The following is a 19,612-nucleotide window of genomic DNA, read 5'->3' as shown; positions in this document are numbered from 1 at the left end:
ATCACCCATACCTCAATACATCACATAATACAATACTGTACCAATTCAAATCGCTCTACCCAACACATTAAACAACCTAATATACCATGCCTCTTCATTCAAAACCACTCAGCACTATTCAATAGCACACCCTGCCATGTTACCCTAAACTCTGCAATGCATCATTGTACTGATCTTCAAAACAGACCTACCATGCACAATTCCAAACTATAGTACACAATACTCCATAATCCAACTAAATACTTCAGTCAATGGAAGAGAACAACTTGATATACCACAATACGGTGCGCTACACTAACACACCACGCAATGTAACATAACAACATAAGATTCTAGACAACTTGATTTGAACTGTTTTCTTTATGTTTCTTTCTTCATAAAATCCGAAAATATGCTTTTGAATTAAAAAATAGAATCTAGGGCTCTTGGAAGGACTTCTGAGAACTGGAATGAGCACTCCTCTACCTTGCTATGACGATGCCCGCATGAAAGGCCAGGGATGTTGGTATAGCTACCATACTTCTACATTCAACATGGAAAACAGGGGTTTAATGTGATTCACTAACTAATGGGGGCTTAGTGTGATTCACAAACTAATGGTTGTGGACCTACAAATCCCGCATATGCAAATAATACTTCATGCAGCTCAGAAATTACACAAAATGATTAATGTGACCTGAGGATACCAATGAGAGTTAGAAGTTTTGTTCTGATATTGTCAGAAACACTTAATATACAAAAAAATAGTTAAACATCACACGAAAATGTAGAGGTGATGTCTTTGTTTGTGACTATGACTTTAGAATACTAGAGTCACAGGAAGAAATAGCTGGCTAAACAAAAACAAAGAAAGAAATGTGAGTAAAATTGTTAACAAAAGAGTTACTTTTAGGAATAGAAATAGGGTAAGAAATCAGTTAAAAGATATGTGTTAGTGGAAGAATAATGAAGAGAAGTGGACAAGGGAGGCTAGTTTTTGGGCTGTAAGAGAAGACCTCAGAGTGTATTGAAAAGAATAAAAAGCAAAATCAAGATTTACCTTGGATTTTATAAAAAAATTCTGAGAATATTTTTGATACTGTTTCGAATAGGCTCCAAAAGTAATCACTTCGAGATTAATCTCTAAATGGCGATTTATCCCGTAATCCACATGGAACAAATATTGTGGCAAATTGAGACAAATCAGTGAATGGAAACCACTACCAATAAAATTCTCACTTTCCATCTCCACCCTAGAACTCTATCGCATCTAGTTGTTTTTTAACACTAAAACAAGCAACAGCCTAATCAGTCAAACACCTTTGTGTTTATATATGTAGATTGAGGAAGTACATATTATCTGTAGATTGATGTAGTGTATACTATGCCCTACAAACAAGCCATCTCTTAAAAGGGCTGTACAGAAACGAGGGACATTCCAGAAAGTAAACAAATGCTTTACCTGCTCAGGGCTGACAGTAATGGGCTCCCGCAGGAGGATCCAGGACACACATTCTTCACATGGCGGAGTAGTGAAGGAGCCTTGGTAGGTCCAGTAATCCAGAGAGGATGGGAGCAGGCCAGTTGGGTCATAGTCAGTAAAGTGAGCTTTCGTGCCCTTCAATATAAAAGAGCACACCGTAACCTTTTGGAAAGAGTGGCTGACTCTGAATACAATAAAGAGCGGCTGACTCTGAATACAACAACATTTGGTTTGATTTGACACACAATTCTCTAAATCATTGACTCTTATTTTTTTAATCTGTCGCACTAAATAAGTAACAGACTCAAGGGATACAAAAAAGCAATTTCTGTGGCACATGAACAGTGGATGTGAGAAACACCAATCATTTCAAGCCAGGGCAGGTAAAAATTGAATGGAGTGTCTTGTGGAAGCGAGGCATCTCGTGAAGAGAAAACGATCTACACTATTTAGCTGGAATGAGTGTTTCCTGTTAACTCACCTTCTCCAGCTTATTCTGAAAGCCTAATTGGCACCCCTAGGATCCTTAACTTCTCAGAGGAGTCATCTCCAGAGTCTTTATCACCATCAGTCTATTTGTGGACTACCCCTTCATGTTTACCAAATGACTGGGCATTATGTAGCAAAGTAAATAGGGGCAGCTGTATGATTTGGGGTTCACCAATATAGCAAATGAGCATTCAAAACGTCATTTTGCCTCTCATTTAACATCTTTTGGAGTTTGTTATTTTTGGAGACAATGAACTTGAACTCATTAATTCTTTTTACACTTATTGTGGGATTCTTTTTTTATCTGTTCTCTGATTTCATCATGTCCCAAAACGGTTGGAAGTCAGGTCCTACGATGTCCTCATGGAGTTTAAAGGTGGTATGGTGTCACTTCCACTACTGTTGCTATTTTGATGAAAAGGTGTTAATGGTCAGACTGTGCTTAAATACAAGTGACTCAGTGTAGCAGTCAGCCTATACACCTGCGGTTGAGCTGGTCACAGATGAGAGTGAATAAAGTTGAAAGAACAGTTGAAATATCTTCTGCTAGGGCACCTGTTTTACGCATCTCTTATAAGTAAAAAAAGAAAATCTTTCTGGTTCTACCAAATTCTTCTACACTCTTTCACATATAAGAACTCTTGCTTTAATTAGTTTAGTTCCGTTTTTCATTCTGCAGGTTAAAAAAGACTTCCTCAAACTCTAAATAATCATCAACTATTTCCAGTAAATGGTCTGCAATAAGAAATAGAGGGTGGTAATTAAAGAAGATTTTACCTTGAACATCACAAGAAATCTCATGAGGAAATTGATTCAAATAATTTTGGATATAAATAAAAAATGTATTGTTTCAGTTGCGATACCTGAAAAGTTGAACGCATCTACCAAGTGTTATACAGAGAGACTAAAGGCTACAGGATTGATCTGCTTAACAATAACAAAAGAATCGAGATAGCAAGGAGAAAACAAACATTATGAGTGGAAAGAAACTTAGAAGAAAACTAAAGCTTATTTCCTAGTTTATAATTAGGAGTTGGGCTTCTAGTTTTATTAATTCTGGTCTACATGATAGTCTTGGAATCTTTAAGGTTCCTAGCAATCAATTGTCTTTCAAAATGGAATCTTTCAAGGATACCATAGGTAGCTGATACTAAAGGTCTGGACAGAGTAGGCGATAGAAATGAAAGAGAATGAAAGCACTCAATTCAAGAGAAGAGAGAGATCTGGTTATCAAAATATGTAGGGTTGTTGCAAGGGAACTCAGCTAATGGTAGACACTCTACCCAGTCATTTTGTAAAATCCTTTCAAAAACACCTCAGGAATACCCATTGGACTGTGGTTATATCCCTGAAATAAGGGCTTATGTGGATTCCTCAAGAGAAGCAAACTGATTGCCAAAATCATGAAATGTATTGAGAGCCCCTGTCAGAAACTATCGTATCAGGTAGTCCACATACCTGTAATATAACGTGTAAGGACATTTTGTCCATTTCATTGAAGGTTCTAAAATAGAAAATAGTGTGCTATCTTAGAAAAAAGATCGACTGTGACCATAACTACTTAGCGCCCCATGTGAGGTGTCAAGTCAACAATAAAATCTGTAAAAATGTTCTGCCATGGATGAGGAGGTACCAAAAGTGACTGGGTGTATACAAAATGTTTTTCATCAATGGCTTTAGGCTAAGCACAAACGTGCAAGACCTTACATACACATCTGCATCCTGGAGAATAGAAGACCACCAGAAAGGCTGAGAAACAAGATGAAAAGTTGAACTCAAGCCTCGATCACCTACAACAGCGGAGCAATGGCACATTTTAAGGACTTTCGTCTGTAGCCTCTTAGTTGGAATTATTATAGCCTGTTAAAAATAATTGAGAATCTGATGATAGGTAAAGGGAACCCAATTCTCTACTGTATCCAGCTGCTTTTGAGAAAGCGGAGAATGGGAACCTCTAAGTTGTTGAATAAAGGTTTGTCTTAAACCTATAATCCTATCTGGAAGCAGGATCCAGATCTTAAGTTGTTAAATCTCGTCTGGAGAGATCATCTACAATAATATTCTGGGAATCTGATATTTATGTTATATAAAAGTCATATTGGGAGAAGAAATATGTACAATGGCTTGTCTGCTATTACTCCACTGAATGTTATGGAGAATTAGTAAATTCCTGTGGTCAGTGTGGACTTCATAGGGTTAATTTGAGTTCATTAAAAATGTCACTATTCAAGACAAGCATGTTTTAGGGCAAAACTTACATGTTCCAGGTCTGAACACTTCCACTCACAGGAATTCAGGATATGGAATCAATAAAGTAGGGGATGTTAAAAAAAACTCTTTCTCGTGGAGATGAAACTAAACAGCTCCAAGAGCTCAATCAGAGGCATCAAACACAACTATAAATTTGTGGGTAGGGTCTAGGTCCTTGAGAATGGATGCTTGAGTAAACAATTTTGGGCTCTAAAAAGGTCTCATGTGCTTCTGCATTCCCCCTTAGAAAGATATATTTTTTTTCAGTTTGGCTGAAATATTGCAGGTCAATGAGTTATAGTTCCTTATAATCTGTCTATACAAATGTCTTAGACCCAGAAAGTTCTGAGTCTACTTGATGGACATTAGGACTGTGCAATCCAGGATGGCCAAGACCTAAAGTAGATCTATAGGTAGGGCTTCCTTAGAAAGATAATATCCTGAGTACTACATTTTTTTCTACCTCAGTTGCACATTTCTGGCTTGCAAGGTAATAGATTTTCTTAGACGGAGCAAAGGAACAGAAACAACATGCTTAGACCAGGTGGAAGAAGTATACTTATTTGGAATGTTTGAGAAGATGCTATTTATGATTCTCTAGAAGTCTCTTGGAGCATTTGCAAGCCAAAGGGCATAACTCAATATTCAAAGTGCCAATAAGAAGTTCAGAAGCCAGCCGTCCACTCATCTTGCTCTTTGATGTGAAGCAGATGGTAAGCTCCTCCGAGATGAAGCTTGATGAACTATGTATCCCCCTGCACCCACTTAAGATGTCCTTACTAAAGGGAGGGAGAATAGCAATCTTTGATAGTGCTCATATAAAGTCATTGATACACAAAAAACAAAGAAGCTCAAACCGGAGAGGAAGACCAATCAGTCCATTCTGAAGATTTTCTTCCAAATACTGTTTCAGAACCTCCTTTTCTTGCAGGGACAAGGAGTAAATCCTTCCAAAGGGATTCACAGTATTAGGCAAATTGGGAATATAGCAATACAAATATTTGTGTGAAGGTAGAGAAACCACAGTGGGCTTCTGAACACCCTCCAGACACTACATGGGCTATTGCAGAGGAGGGCTCAGTTTCTGCAGATTCTTGCTCAATATGAGACCAACCCCTTCCATCAAGATAACAGTTGTTTTTACAAAACTGAGAAAAAAGGGAGAGGGTACAAGTCTTCCAATTGATGTATGGGGTATGAGGCTCCAATCAAGGAATGCCTAATATGATGGTATAGTTAAGTGAAGTTATCAGATCAAAAGCTACTATTTCCTTATGATTGCCTAAGGAAAGCATCAATTGAACAGTCCTGGACGTCAAAAGTCCGAGATACAAGGATTAATTGTCTATGGTCTTGGCATGCACGTGAGAGGTCTTCCTTCTGATTGATGTTTCAAACTTTGAGTCCCACTCCTTATCCATATACATTCCCCTGAAAAGAACAGCACAGGCAAGGAGACAAATCTCCGGAGTAACTTGAAGGAAAACAAACATATGAGATCCAGACTCTTTGGAAGAATTTCAGGCTGTCAATTTTGGGAGAAGAAACATTTCTGTCCAATTATCCTCTCTAAAGGCTAGGCCTTGGCATCTGCCTAAAACCGGGAAGGCCGACGGGGCACTGTCTAACCATGCAGCCTGGGTTTCTACAGCATAAATATAGGCTGTTTTTGAGTACCCAGTCCTTTTAAGAGTTCGTAAAAGGTCTGGCTCAGGTCATTTAAATTTTCAAAGTGGAAAGTTTGAATCAGACCAGCCCTTACATCTCTCCAGTATTCTCTCCAAAATCCTGTCTTCTGTTGTAAAAATGGGAGATAAAGGTCGGGAGGAAGAAGTAGCCTATGGAGTTCTAGCCAGTTTTTCTTTCAGTTCCTCCTTGGGCACTCTCTGAAACAGAGTCATCTAAGTGTGCTCCACCCAATTGGTTTCAGCTGATTCAGGAGATGAAATGCGTTACTTACCTGTAACTGCAGCTATCCAGTATTGGTATCTTTCATAGATTCACATGCCTGAATCATTCCCCGTCGTCGGGTTGGGAGTCACCGGTATATAAAATAGTAATGTCCTAAAGACATATATATACTAATAGGCCAGAGGCCTCACATTAGTAACCTATCTGAGTCCTTTTGTAAAAAAAAAAAGGACCAAACTTTGGCCAGGAGCCAATCAGCTACTACCACCCTCTAGAACCTTCCTGAAAGGAGCCCTTGTCCCTCAGATACCAATACTGGATAACTGCAGTTACAGGTAAGTAAAGCATTTCTTATCCAGTATTATGGGTATCTTTCATAGATTCACATGCCTGAATCAGAGTAGCGAGTTGTTGGCAGCACATTTCGCATAATATAGTATGTAAGACACCTGATAATAACTTATCAATAGTGCAACAAAAGAAACTGCAAACAGTAGCAAGATAAGAAATGTGCAATCAGTGAAATTGGAAAGGTGGGATGAAAGGAAGAAGGCTCACCTCTAATGGAATAGATGACGGAGCACCGCCTGTCCCACTGCTGCATCCTTCATAAGTTCAGAATCCAAGCAGTAGTGCTTGGTGAGCGCATGTGGTGTTTTCCATGTCGCCGCTCTGCAAATGTCGACAATGAGCACCCTAGAAAAGAGCGCCATGGAGGTGGAAACCGCTCTAGTGGAATGAGCCCGAACCTTGGCTGGCAGAGGATGACCCGCTTGTTGGTGGCAGAAGGCGATAGCTGCAGAGATCCATCTTGAAATGCTCTGCTTTGTCAATGGTAGGCCCTTCCTGGGCCTGCTGAAGGCAATAAATAATTGGTTGGATTTGCGAAATTGTTCTGTTCTATGAAGGTAGAATTTTTTAGACATCTCTTCAGATCAAAGGAATGTAGAGATCTTTCTGCTGTAGAGGATGGATTAGCGAAGAAAGATCTTAGGACAATAGGTTCGTTCAGATGGAAAACAGACGGAACCTTTGGTATGAATTTGGGGTTAGTCCGTAGAATGACTCTGTCCTGTTTGAACTGAAGGAACGGGTCCTGAATACAGAAAGCCTGTAGCTCGCTCACCCTCCTTACTGACGTGAGAGCCAGCAAGAGAGCTGTTTTCCATGACAAGTATTTGAGATCCGCTTTATGTATCGGCTCGAAGGGGTGCTTCATCAACTGCGCCAGGACAAGATTGAGCTGCCATGTAGGTGGTAAAGGTATCACTGGAGGATAAGTCCTGCATAAGCCTTTTAGAAACTGCTTGATCAGTCTATTGGACCATAGAGAAGCACCCGACGAAGAGCGTCTGAATCGAGATATGGCTGCCAGGTGGACTTTGATTGAGGCGTGTGCCAGTCCCGAGTTGGCTAGGTGAAGCAGGTAGGGCAGCAGTTGTGCCAGAGATGACGAGAACGGGTGCAGTTTGTTAGCTTTTCACCATAAACAGAATCTCTTCCACTTAAGGGAATATGTCTTATTGGTACTGTCAGCCCGGGCCCGGGCTAGGACAACCCTGCAGTCCTGAGGGATATCTAAGTCCTGGAACTCTCTGAACTCAGGAGGCAAGCCGATAATTTGAGAGATGTCAGATCTGGATGCTGGACTTGCCCCTGGTTCATGGTGAGGAGATGCGGGTAAGGTCTGAAAGGAATCTGAGGCTCCAGCGATAGAAGGTGGAGTTCTGTAAACCAGTGTTGGCATGGCCACGCTGGGGCTACCAGGATCAAAGTGCAATGCTCTGCTTTCAGTTTCCGAAGGACCCTGGGGATCAGAGGAAATGGTGGAAAAGCGTAGGCAAAGACGTTGCACCATGTCATCGAAAATGCATCCCCGAGAGACCTTTTCTGGGGAAGCCAGCTTGCGCAATGTTGGCATTTTGCATGGATCTTTGTCGCAAACAGATCCAGGTGAGGTCTGCCCCATCTGGAGAACAAAGCGTCGAGGGCATGTTGGTCGAGCTCCCAATCGTGGCAGATGGAGCGTTGCCTGCTTAGAAAGACTGCCAGGGTGTTGTCTGCTCCTGGGACGTACTCCGCCCTCAGCGAGATGTTGTGTTGGAGTAGCCACTTCCAAATTAGCTGCGATTCTTGAGACAACGTCATGGATCGAGTTCCCCCTTGCTTGTTTAAGTAGTGCATTGTGGTGGTGTTGTCCATCCTCACAAGCACTGGGGAGTTCCTGATTCTGGGCAGGAAAGCTCGAAGAGCCAGGTGTACTGCCCTCAGTTCTAACAGATTGATGTGGAGCAGTTTCTCTGCTGCCAACAACTGACCATGTATCTGAAGTTCCTGCAGGAACGCACCCCATCCTTCCAAAGATGCATCTGTTGTTATCACGTGTGGGGAGACCGGAAGCAGAAATGGAAGGCCCTGGTTCAGGTTTTTTATTTGAAGCCACCAGTGCAGGGCGTTCACCATGAACGGGGTGATCCTGAGTCGATCGTCGAAGGATCCCGTACTTTGAATCCACTGAGCTGATAATGCCTCCTGTAAGGGACGCATACGAAGGCGGCAGTGTGGAATTAGGAGGATGTTGGAGGACATCATTCCTAGCAGTGACTTTAAAAGTCGCACCTTGATGGTCTTTTTGAGCTGAATGTGTGCTGCCAGCGACCTCAGTTTGGCCTGACGTTCCTGAGATGGAAAGGCCTTCTCTTGATGTGTGTCCAGAATTGCTCCCAGGAAAGTGAGGCGTTGAGAGGGCTGTAGTACTGACTTTTCCTGATTGAGTGTAAGTCCTAGACTCTCGAAGAGCTGAAGACAGGAGTTGGAAGATCTGTTCACACCTTCTAGAGTAGGAGACTTGATGAGCCAGTCGTCCAGGTAGGGGAATACCTGGTGATGCTGTTGGCGAAGGTAGGCTGCCACTGGAGATAGGCATTTTGTAAAAATGCGTGGCGCCGACTTTAGGCCGAAAGGCAACACTCTGAACTGGTAATGTCTGCCCGCCACAGTGAACCTTAAGAATTGGCAGTGACTTTTGTGGATGAGTATGTGGAAATAGGCATCCTGGAGGTCTAAGGACACCATGAAATCCCTGGAATTGAGTAGTTGTAACACCTCTTGAATGGATACCATCCGGAATGATTGTTTTTTGAGGTATGTGTTGAGGTTCCTTAGATCCAGTATAGGTCTCCATTTCTTCTCCTTTTTCCGTATCACGATGAACCGTGAGTAGAATCCTTTCCCCCTCTGACCTCTGGGAACTCTCTCTACGGTTCCTTTTTGAAGCATTAGTGAGAGTTCCACTTGAAGAAGATGAAGATTCTTGTGTGGCATGGGACATGGAGGGTTCAAAGGAGGAGTGTCCACAAACTCCAGAGTATGCCCGAACCAAACCAGTTGGAGAACCCAACGATCCGTAGTTATTTTTTGCCAATTGTGGAGGAAGTTGGAAATTTTTCCTCCAACTACGTAACATGGAGAAGAAGCGGAGGCCTGTTTGAGAAAGAAGTCACTGTCTTCTGGGGGGATCTTTCTTTCCTCCTCTCCCTCGAAAGGAGGACTTATTGTAAGAGGACTGGCCTTGTTGTTGCCTCTGTTGGTATTGAGGTTTGTATTGCTGGGACGAGCAGTAGGTAGATTTGTACCCCTGGTATCCACCTCTTGTTTGCTGGCCTCTTCCTCTGGAGCATCGAAAAGAAGTATTCTTGTACTGGAGTGTTCCCAGTGATCTTGCGGTCTCGGTATCTTTCTTGATACCCTGGAGCATCTCGTCGATATGCTTCCTGAAGAGAAGCTCGCCGTCGAACGGCATATCCAGTACCTTGGCTTGGACTTCCGGCCGGAAAGATGTAGCTTTTAGCCAGCCTTGGCGCCTAAGGACAGCCGCCCCCGCCAGCTGGCGAAATCCTGTTGAGGCGATATCCATCGCCACATCAATAATCTCCGAGGCGGACCGCTCTCCTTCAAGGAGGATTTTCTTGACTTCTTCTTTCTGCTCCTATGGCAGTGAGCCTAGGTATGGTGCTACATCTGCCCACATCTGGCGATTGTAGCGTCCCAGGAGCGCAAGCGAGTTTGCTGCTCTGACATTAATGGCCGACATCGAGGAGAACCTCTTCCCGATGTTATCGAGTTTACGGCCTTCCTTGTCCGGAGGCGCAGTCAGTGCGGCAGCCGGATTGTTGGATTTCCGCTACGCGGCCTGTGTGATCACAGAGTCCGGTTTAGTATGGCCTGTAAGGCATGCCGGTGCCTTGTCCGGGGCCTTGTATTTCTTATCAAGTCTGGCCGGCACTGGAAGTAGAGATGAGGGGTTTTGCATTATCTTTAATCCCTGGTCCCAGATGTGTTCAATAATCGGGATTGACCGGACCGTCTTTTTGAATGGCTCCTTAAAGTTGTATAAGAAACAGTTCTGAGGTTGTGTGGTAATATCTATTTTGAACCTTGCTGCTGCACGTTCTATAATATTGTGGAACCCCCTGATGTCCTCTGGAGGGGAGTCTGCCTGTGCCTGGTCTGGGGAAGCTGGATGTGAGATGACGTATTCGTTCCACTCGTCATCCTGTATTTCTCCCTCTTCCTGTTGACCCTCCTCTTCCTCTTCCACTGCTTCCTCTTCGTCCGAAGATTGTTGCGGAGGCAGAGACACAGGATCTGGGGTAATCACCAGTGGAGGTGGTCTATGGCAAGGAGGAGGGGCAGATGATACAGCTTGAGAGAGCCTTCCGTCGACGGGCCCGTCGACGGGGTGGTCGTCGACGGTGAGAAACTGACGGCCACCGCAGACTTCTCTGTTGTTTTCTCCGACGACGATGTCGTAGACGGTATCGTCGTCGACGGTGTTTTCTTCGTCGACGGCAGTGTTGACGTCTTCGTCCATGGTCTTGTCGTCGACGGCTCTGCCGACGGTACTGTCGACGGCTTTGTCGACGCTGGTGTCGACGTTGATGGCTTCGTTGTCGATGGCTTCGTCGACGAGGTGGTCGTCGACGTCGAATGGACTTTCGTCGACGACGAAGGCTTTGGCTTCGTCGACGAAGGAGCTGTCGACGACGGAGGCATCGTCGACGGTCTTTTGACAGGAATAACAGATGGTATAGACCTACCAGATGACGACGAAGTTGAAGTAGATGTCGTTAAGGTGGTGAAGGCAGACGCTGTCAACGTAGAGATGGTGACTGTCGATGCTGTCACAGGCATGGCAGAAGACACTAGCACAGGCTTTTTGAATGTAGTTTCCTGAAGAGAAGTCTTCACTGCCATGGTCTTTGGACGACCCTCTGAAGACTTAGGCGTCTTCTTTTGAGTAGGCATATTCGATGGACCTGGAGAAGTCTGTCTCTGCCTTTTCGAAGAGGAGTGTGAGCTCCTAAAGGAACACTCGCTCTCACCTGAGGAGACTGCTTGATCCTTGTCCTTCAGTCTCTGAAGCCACAGAAGCAGGCGTCCGTCTCTGTCTTTAAGAGTCTTGACAGAGAAAGTGCGACAGACCTTACAGTCCTTGGCAGAATGGCCAGGGTAGAGACAGTAGAGGCAGTCTTCATGTTTGTCATCTACATGCAGTCTCAGCTTCTTACACGAGGCGCAAGGTCTAAAGAGCCCTTTTTTAGGAGTGGTAGACATAGTAGACTCTAGCCCTCCTTCACAAGAGTAGATAGCAAGAGAAAAATATGGATAAAATCCAGAAAAACCAGAAACCTGAGCAGAGCTCAGTGGAGACTCCCTTAGCACGACGTGCGGTAGAAAATCTGAGGGACTAGGGCTCCTTCCAGGAAGGTTCTAGAGGGTGGTAGTAGCTGATTGGCTCATGGCCAAAGTTTGGTCCTTTTTTTTACAAAAGGACTCAGATAGGTTACTAATGTGAGGCCTCTGGCCTATTAGTATATATATATGTCTTTAGGACATTACTATTTTATATACCGGGGACTCCCACCCCGACGACGGGGAATGATTCAGGCATGTGAATCTATGAAAGATACCCATAATACTGTATAAATATGTAAGAACATCCGAATTTATTTGGGACATGTTGCATAAGGCTTCCTCTGCTGAGGATTTAAGGTCTGGTCTTTCGAACATCCTTTAGAATTTCTCTGAGATGTTGGAGTTACTATTCAAAATAGAGTCTTCATTGGAAACCAGAGGAGGGACACAGGCTAAGGGGCCCCAAAAAAGGATCAAACCAGGTAACCAATCTTTGACCTGCCCGAAGAAAACTATCTAGGACAGAAAGCAAAGTTAACCCCTACGCCATCCCAAAACATTTTTCAGTTTAGTGGGATCACAGGAAAACTTTGGTGCTGAAGGATTAATATTAGAATTTTCTCCAGTCTTAGACTGGACTGCTTGATGAATAGCAACATTCTCAGTTTAGCTCCAAATTCTCTCGCTGAAAAAGAGTTGCCAGGTCCAAACCCATATCCATCAAGTCAGCAAGCGTTGGTGTTGCAGCTTGTTCAGACCTGGATGCTGAGTTACCTTTCTGAGCCGTAACATGGTCCTTCCAAGGTATAGCCGACTGCATGTGATAAACAGGTGCCCACCAGAAACTGCCACTGTCTCAGGAGGAAAAATTCATAGGCATAAAAATCCTTCATGCAGGATGAAAAACCTCAGAAGTCAGAATGGAGTATTCCAGAATTCAGGACAAAAAAAATACAGAACAAATTACCTCAAAGTTCTAGGAAACAGGGAACACCAAGTGGCAAGAGGGACAAACTGCTGATAGAACACGGTTGCATTGCAACTCACCTTCGAACCAAACTGGATCTCTATGGGGGCGCCGCTTAGTCAGCGAGATTCAGGGATATGAATCTCAAATTAAGCAACTAAAAAGCTGTGGGCCAGAGGGAGAATGGATGAGATAACCAATGTTCGGGATGGACTGTTCCCATGAGGAGCAGGGTCAGTACTGATTTGCATTTGGTGCACTTGTTAGAAAGATTTAGAGCTTGGAGGAGAGAGTACTGTGTTGTAACGGTGAGGAAGTACCCTGCCTGGGAGACTCAGGGTTTGTCAGCCATAATTTGAGTCATATAGACAACACGTTTAACCCCAGCAGAGTGAAATGCATTCAGTTTGTGAAAAATTTTCTTCTAGGGCCCAACAGAATAGGTGTCATCAGAGGTAAGCCATCCGACCGTCCATCTTATTTATAGTGGATGGGTGGTTTGCTTTTTTTTTCACTGCGCTTCACCACCAGGTATAACTTAGCAATGAGGAACAGTAAAAAAAAATTACTCCCACACAATGTAGGACTATGCTCGATGATGTGGGGGTCATTAGTTGTTTTGTTTTTCGAAAACAAACTCCCACTTTGAGAGTTTGTTTTTGAAAAAGTAAAACACTTTGGAATAGTTTGAAGGCTAGCCATCACATTTGATGGAGCTGTCTATGAAAATTTTCCTAGATTGAGGTCTGTGGGTCGGCGGACATCTCTAAACTAGGAGGGTGGGGGTGTAAAATCCTCTGTCACCCTGTCTGCCTTTAGTACATCTGCTAAACCCTAAATCAGGCCCTCTGTCTAAAAACACAGTGGGTGAAAAATGAGGATTTGGAATGCTACCCCAAGGGATTGCCAGTGGCTACCAGGCATTGTTCCAATCATCTTTTGGGTGTTTGTGTGCCAGCAGTATGCCTGGAAATCTGATAATGGCACAACATTCCAAGCCTACTATTGCCAATGTTTGTCACTTCTAACACAATTGTTGGGAACAGTCTATACTGAGCCTTGGTTATTTCACCTCTCCACCCTGAAGCCTACTATTTTTTTACTTGGGAAATTTGAGATTCACACCTCCCAAAACTCACTGTCATTGTAACGACTTGCGTGTAGAACAAATGTGTGCTAAAGACGCATTCATTCTGTTGCCATCTCTTTGAGGGCACAGCGTGATTGTGGCTTTGTCCTAAAGGAAGTTTCCCATATAAGACTGCGAAGCAAAATCAACCTATTTATTTAGCATCCAAACTACATATTACTCGAAGCCCCTGCCATTTTGCAGTAAATCTATCACACTGCAAGCTATTCATAGTGTAGTAACCATTCAATCTTTGTAGCAGCCTTATTCTACTTCTCTGCATCTTTCCTCTTACTGTTGAGAGTTTTCAAGGAATTTAAGGTATTTTTTTTTCCGAAACAGGTGCTATGTTTAATCTTGGAGTCCACTCTTTTTAGGTCGAGCATCAGCATGCATGCGCTGACTGCAAGACCTGCAGTAATCACTCATACTGAGTGTAATCCCGCCTGCTACTTGGCATTCGTTTACTCCTGCATCAGTTTTATTTCCTGTCTTCTTACTGGTTGTTGCTCCTGATAGATCACTTCCTTTTCTAGAGTAGGAGCACCAGCCAACTACGGTTTCCTTACACTCTAGGTCTTTATCTATTCTTTGGGGGACTACTTATTTATCAGCATGGAGCCCGCTTCACTCACAGGCATGCACAAGCCAAGCACACACATTTTCTATACACTTGTGCCAACTACTTATTTATTCCAATGGTGCCCGCTTCATTCACACCCATGCACATTCTTTTTAGTTACACGGGTGCCATGTTTTTTCTCAGCACAGCACCCGCTTTCTGTCTAAAACACCAGTGCTATTGCCTATCTTCTAGCATACTGGTTGTGCGTTTTGGGTAATAAACTATTACCTCCATTATGAAAAGCTTTGGCGCTACCGCAGGAGGTGCTTACAGTGCGTTTGCAGCGGCTGCTTGGTGCCAAAAATTACGTTGTCTAGCATTAAAAAGCAGCAGCAGAGACGATCCACTTACTGCCTGCCACTGCACGTCTTCTGTGCTGTCTGTGTACTTTACTCCCAACATACAGCCTACAAGAGGGGCGCTGGCCTCCCACCACTGTTCAGCATACCAAGACTCCAAAAGATCAAAAAGTACATTTCAAAGTAATTCTCTTTAATTTCTGATTTAAAAATAACACGCAACATTTGTTTTACAATGGGTCTCCGCCTTTCACACTCGCTTGTCTTTCCGGCAACCAAATTGATTTAAATTGAAACTTAACACTATGCTGTGCTATCCACTGTCATCTCCTGCAGGACAGAAGTGAATGGCACAAGTAGTGGCGGGTGCTGTTAAGGAAAGGGCGTCTATCATCCCCACGAGCCCAAAGCAGACAAAGCTGAAAAACAGATAACAGGTAAGATCTTGTGATACTGCTGTGTGTTCTTTGTGTGCATTTGTTTCTTTTACAGTGAATTTTTCTGGCGTGTATGTGTATGGGTCTTTTCTGTACATGGAGAAGGTGTGTGAATTTCTGGCCAGACTGTGTGTATTCTGTTGTTGTGCGCAACAGGCATTATGGAGGTTTGCTGACACAGTGTGTATGCTAGTGCTTGACCAGTCAGACGTGTTTCATATGTGGATGTCTGTGTATGTATTTTCTTTTGTTATGTGCATGTGTGTAAGTTATATTTGTGTAACATTTCTTCCAAAATGGTGTGCTGGCTTATATCAGTGATGCGTTTCTGGTTTTGCTTATGCCGTGTTTAAAAGATTGTGTGAGGGTACTTTGCATGCTATCTAAGCTGTGTACTGATTGTTTTTTTAAATATTAGCTGATTGTTTTTTAAGCATTAGCAGTTTTATTATGCATTTTATTTATCTGTTTTGAAAACCAACACAGAAATAAAAGGCATTGTCATTTACAATGCCAATAGCTCAAACTCTCGTACATGCAAGACATTGCATTGCAAATGCTTGCCTTTCTGTTTATGTTAAGCGATCTGACACACTACCTGAAGGTCATGATGACAACAAATATATATATATATATATTCACAGAAAAAACCATAGGTTATAGTGGATATATAGTTAGGAATTTGCATTTACAAAACCTTGAAAATTCAATGAAAAAACCATAGGTTATAGGCCATATATAGTTAGGAATTAGCATTTACAAAACCTTATTTTACTCGCATAAAACCATTGAAATTCCATATATAGTTAGAAGCGCTAACTATATATCGCGCACCCGCAATCCACTGCTGATGATGTCACATATTACATCATTCATGACATGGTCAGTGACATCACTGATGACATCACTGATGACATCTCAAATGACATCACTGATGACATCACTGATCACAACATCCAGTGATTGTATGTGTCTGTAAAGTTTAAATATGTTTCACATATTGAAGAATGAGTGGATGTATAAGTGTCTGGATGAAGAATTTAGTAGGTGCATGACTGACTGTATGAGTGAGTGATTAAATGTGTCTCACTGAGTACATGGGTTAGTGACTAAACTGTCTTAATTCGTGCATCAGTATGTTTGTTGTTGTGTAAGCTGCTGCATGTGTTGATCAGTAGCTATAAGAGTGGCCATATGGGTTATTGATTGGTTGCCCAAGTATTTGAATGGGAGGCTGAGTGTGTGTGTGGGTGGCTGGGAGGTGCGTGACTCTGTGCATAGATGTGTAAGCAGTTGATTCACTAGGAGTATGAGTTCAAGAGTGCATGTGGAAACAGCTATATGGGCGGTTGACTGTGCATGGGTGTGTTGGTGAGTGAATGGATTTCTCATTGCTACATGTGCAAGTAAGTACGTATGTAAAACACAATACATGTGAGAGTTGAGATATATAAATAACTGAACATAAGAGCCAGTGAATGTGTGAGTGGCTGTATCGATCACTGTGAGCTTGTATCAGGGATTATATAAGAGAGTAAATATGTGTTATTATATGTTTGAATAAGTAAGATGTGTATAACTGTATAGTTGAGGAAATGGAGGTGTGATTGATTCTTTGCATGACTGACTAGGTGTGTGAGTAACTCCATGGATGACTGACAGTCTGTGAGTGTCTGTTTATACTGAGTGTATGTAAGGTTATATTAGAGTCTGAAGAGGTTCATTGTATTATCACATGAGTGATGTGATCAGTGATGACAAATGAGATGTCATCAGTGATGTCATTTGAGTTGTCATCAGTGATGTCATCAGTGATGTCATTTGAGATGTCATCATTGATATCATTTGAGTTGTCATCAGTGATGTCATTTGAGATGTCATCAGTGATGTCATCAGTGATGTCACTGACCATGTCATGAATGATGTAATATGTGACATCATCAGCAGTGGATTGCGGGTGCGCGATATATAGTTAGCGCTTCTAACTATATATGGAATTTCAATGGTTTTATGCGAGTAAAATAAGGTTTTGTAAATGCTAATTCCTAACTATATATGGCCTATAACCTATGGTTTTTTCATTGAATTTTCAAGGTTTTGTAAATGCAAATTCCTAACTATATATCCACTATAACCTATGGTTTTTTCTGTGAATTTCATTGGTTTTTTAATAGCAAATATGAAAAGCTTTAAAATGTCAAGTACGTGATAGATAAAAACATTTTCGTATTTATGCACGCTGATGTGCTTTGAACGCTGCCCCCCCCCCTCCCCTCTTTTGCCTTAGTAGTACTCTCTCTTTGCAGATACTGAAGGGTAGTTAACGCAGGCCTTTACCCCCGTTGTAATCCGTCGTGCCTCCTTGTCTCTCCATTTGATTGATTGTTGTCCAAGCATTTACTGTTTTAGAATTGGTTCTCTTTGGATCATTCTCTATTTACAAACAAGCACAAAGTCGCAATACTCTGTTTAGTCTTTGCAGATAGTGAAAAATCGTGTAAAAAAATAAAAGTAATCGAGCAAAATCAGTAGGCCACTAATTGGATCTCTTTTTGACCTCGCTAAAATAGAAATATTAGGAACAACCCTTCTTGAGAAATACGAAAATAGTGAGATGAACTGAGCTCCACACCATGAGGGCTGCAAGACAGCTCGGCTCCATCACCCATCCCGCACAAAATAATGACAAACCCTATGCAAATATTAAAAATATAGACAACACACCAGCAAAGAAACAGGGTAAAACATTTTATTAAAAAACTATTTACATAACGTTGGTTTATAAGATGATGTCAGTAGTGGACCGATGTGTGAATAGATCGAAAACAGCACAAGGCTCCAAGATCCGGATAGCAAGCTCCTGGATGTTGGGTGCCATAGTTTAGAGTTCTGAATTTCAGCCTTTTTCAATGCCTGTGCTTTGTTGAATCAAAATGGCGGCTTGACACAAAGCTGACTCAAGCGTTGTTACTGATGCTATGCAGACCAAAACTGGTTTTCAGTTTGTACATTTTTCTAGATTTTTCAATCCAAGTTTGGTTGACTTTGTAGAACGATGGCTTCAGATTTTCAACATACGGTGTGGTGGCGCTAACTGGGAGGGGGCGCTTCGCTCCTGCCCCCTCCCCAAGTAAGATTTTCATACGTGAAAGTACGTTAATGGTTTTGGTCCCTGAGATGCTTCGATGTCACTACCATTCTCAAATAGCATAAGTTCTGGATGTTGGGTGCCATAGTTAAGAGTTCTGAGCAGCGCTTGTAACACTGTCTGAAGCTTATTTCCACCTACTGCAGCTTCACTATTCTCAAAGTAAGTGAGTGTCGTTTGTGGACCTGACTGCATTAGAAAACAATGTGATATGTTACCTTCCTAAACAGCTTGACGGAGGCCCCTGAGGGGCGGTGTGATGGCCATGGACTCGGAGAAGACGCTTGGCTCCGACACCCTCCCCAAGTCTTATAGCACTGGTGTAGCCTGAGATCGCCCCCGACATAGGCGGCCGGCTCCCGGGGTCCGGCGGAACTTTTTGCCTTTTGATGACTCTTCAATTCTGGACCTTGTCCCACAATCCGTTTGACCTGAAGACAAGCTGTAGTGGGGCGCCCCTTTATCGTTTTAGTTGCCATTCCGCCCGCTTTTGCTACACTGTGCCTCTTCCGCCATTCAGCTGTTTTCCGCCCGCTCTTGCGACTACAGCGTCTCGCTCACCATGTAGTTGAGATGCGCCCGCTCTTGCGGTGCAGCGATAGGCGGCTGCCACAGGACTCTCAAAATGGCGGCCGGCTCTTCGGTTTTGGGCCTGGTCCACTAAAATGGCCCTGGGACACCTTGGAACTCGGACGCTTGTCTGCTAGGGCTTGGGTCCCATTCTCGAAAAGCGTCCCCTCAGCCGTGAAGATTCTACAAAAGTCTTGGGGGCCTCCGACTCCCGCAGGCTTCTGGTGGGGAGCGGCTGCCATGATTGCTCGTGGAATGGCCACGACGGAGCTACGAGATGGTAGTGGTCTCATGCTGACGCCAGCTTTAGTCTGAAACATCCAGAAACACTGTAGACTACCAATTCGATCACTTCCGGTAGCGCCCCAACATGACCCGGAAGAGAAGAACTTGCCCTCCCCTCTTTGACTGATGGTTCTTGTTGCCTGTCCCCTCTGTTGTCATTTAACAGAACTTTTTGGACTGCTGAAAGGGGTTGTGTTCTGAACGGTGGTTGGTGGAGACATTTAGACTATATTCTTGACCTACGTTGTCGCGTAATGCGTTTTATGACACGCCGCGTTAGCGCACCCGGAAGTGATCCGAGGCGCGGCGCGCAGCGCGTAACGTAAGCATAACAGGTCATGTG

At 43.2% G+C, this 19,612-nt stretch overlaps 1 protein-coding gene across 1 annotated transcript in view; it reads right to left on the bottom strand.

Annotated features, from left to right (window-relative positions):
* Window positions 1–19,612, bottom strand: part of CA3 (carbonic anhydrase 3) — a 260,543-nt gene that overhangs the window by 19,317 nt on the left and 221,614 nt on the right. Inside the window, exon 6 of the mRNA XM_086965952.1 lies at window positions 1,442–1,597. Coding sequence (XP_086822078.1) covers window positions 1,442–1,597 — 156 coding nt within the window. The remainder of the gene's footprint in view (window positions 1–1,441; window positions 1,598–19,612) is intronic.

This window comes from Lissotriton vulgaris, chromosome 4_1 (genome assembly GCF_964263255.1).
Source record: "Lissotriton vulgaris chromosome 4_1, aLisVul1.2, whole genome shotgun sequence".
Lineage (NCBI taxonomy): Eukaryota > Metazoa > Chordata > Amphibia > Caudata > Salamandridae > Lissotriton > Lissotriton vulgaris.
Note: the sequence above shows the minus strand (reverse complement) of the source record. Positions and strands in the feature narration are given on the sequence as shown.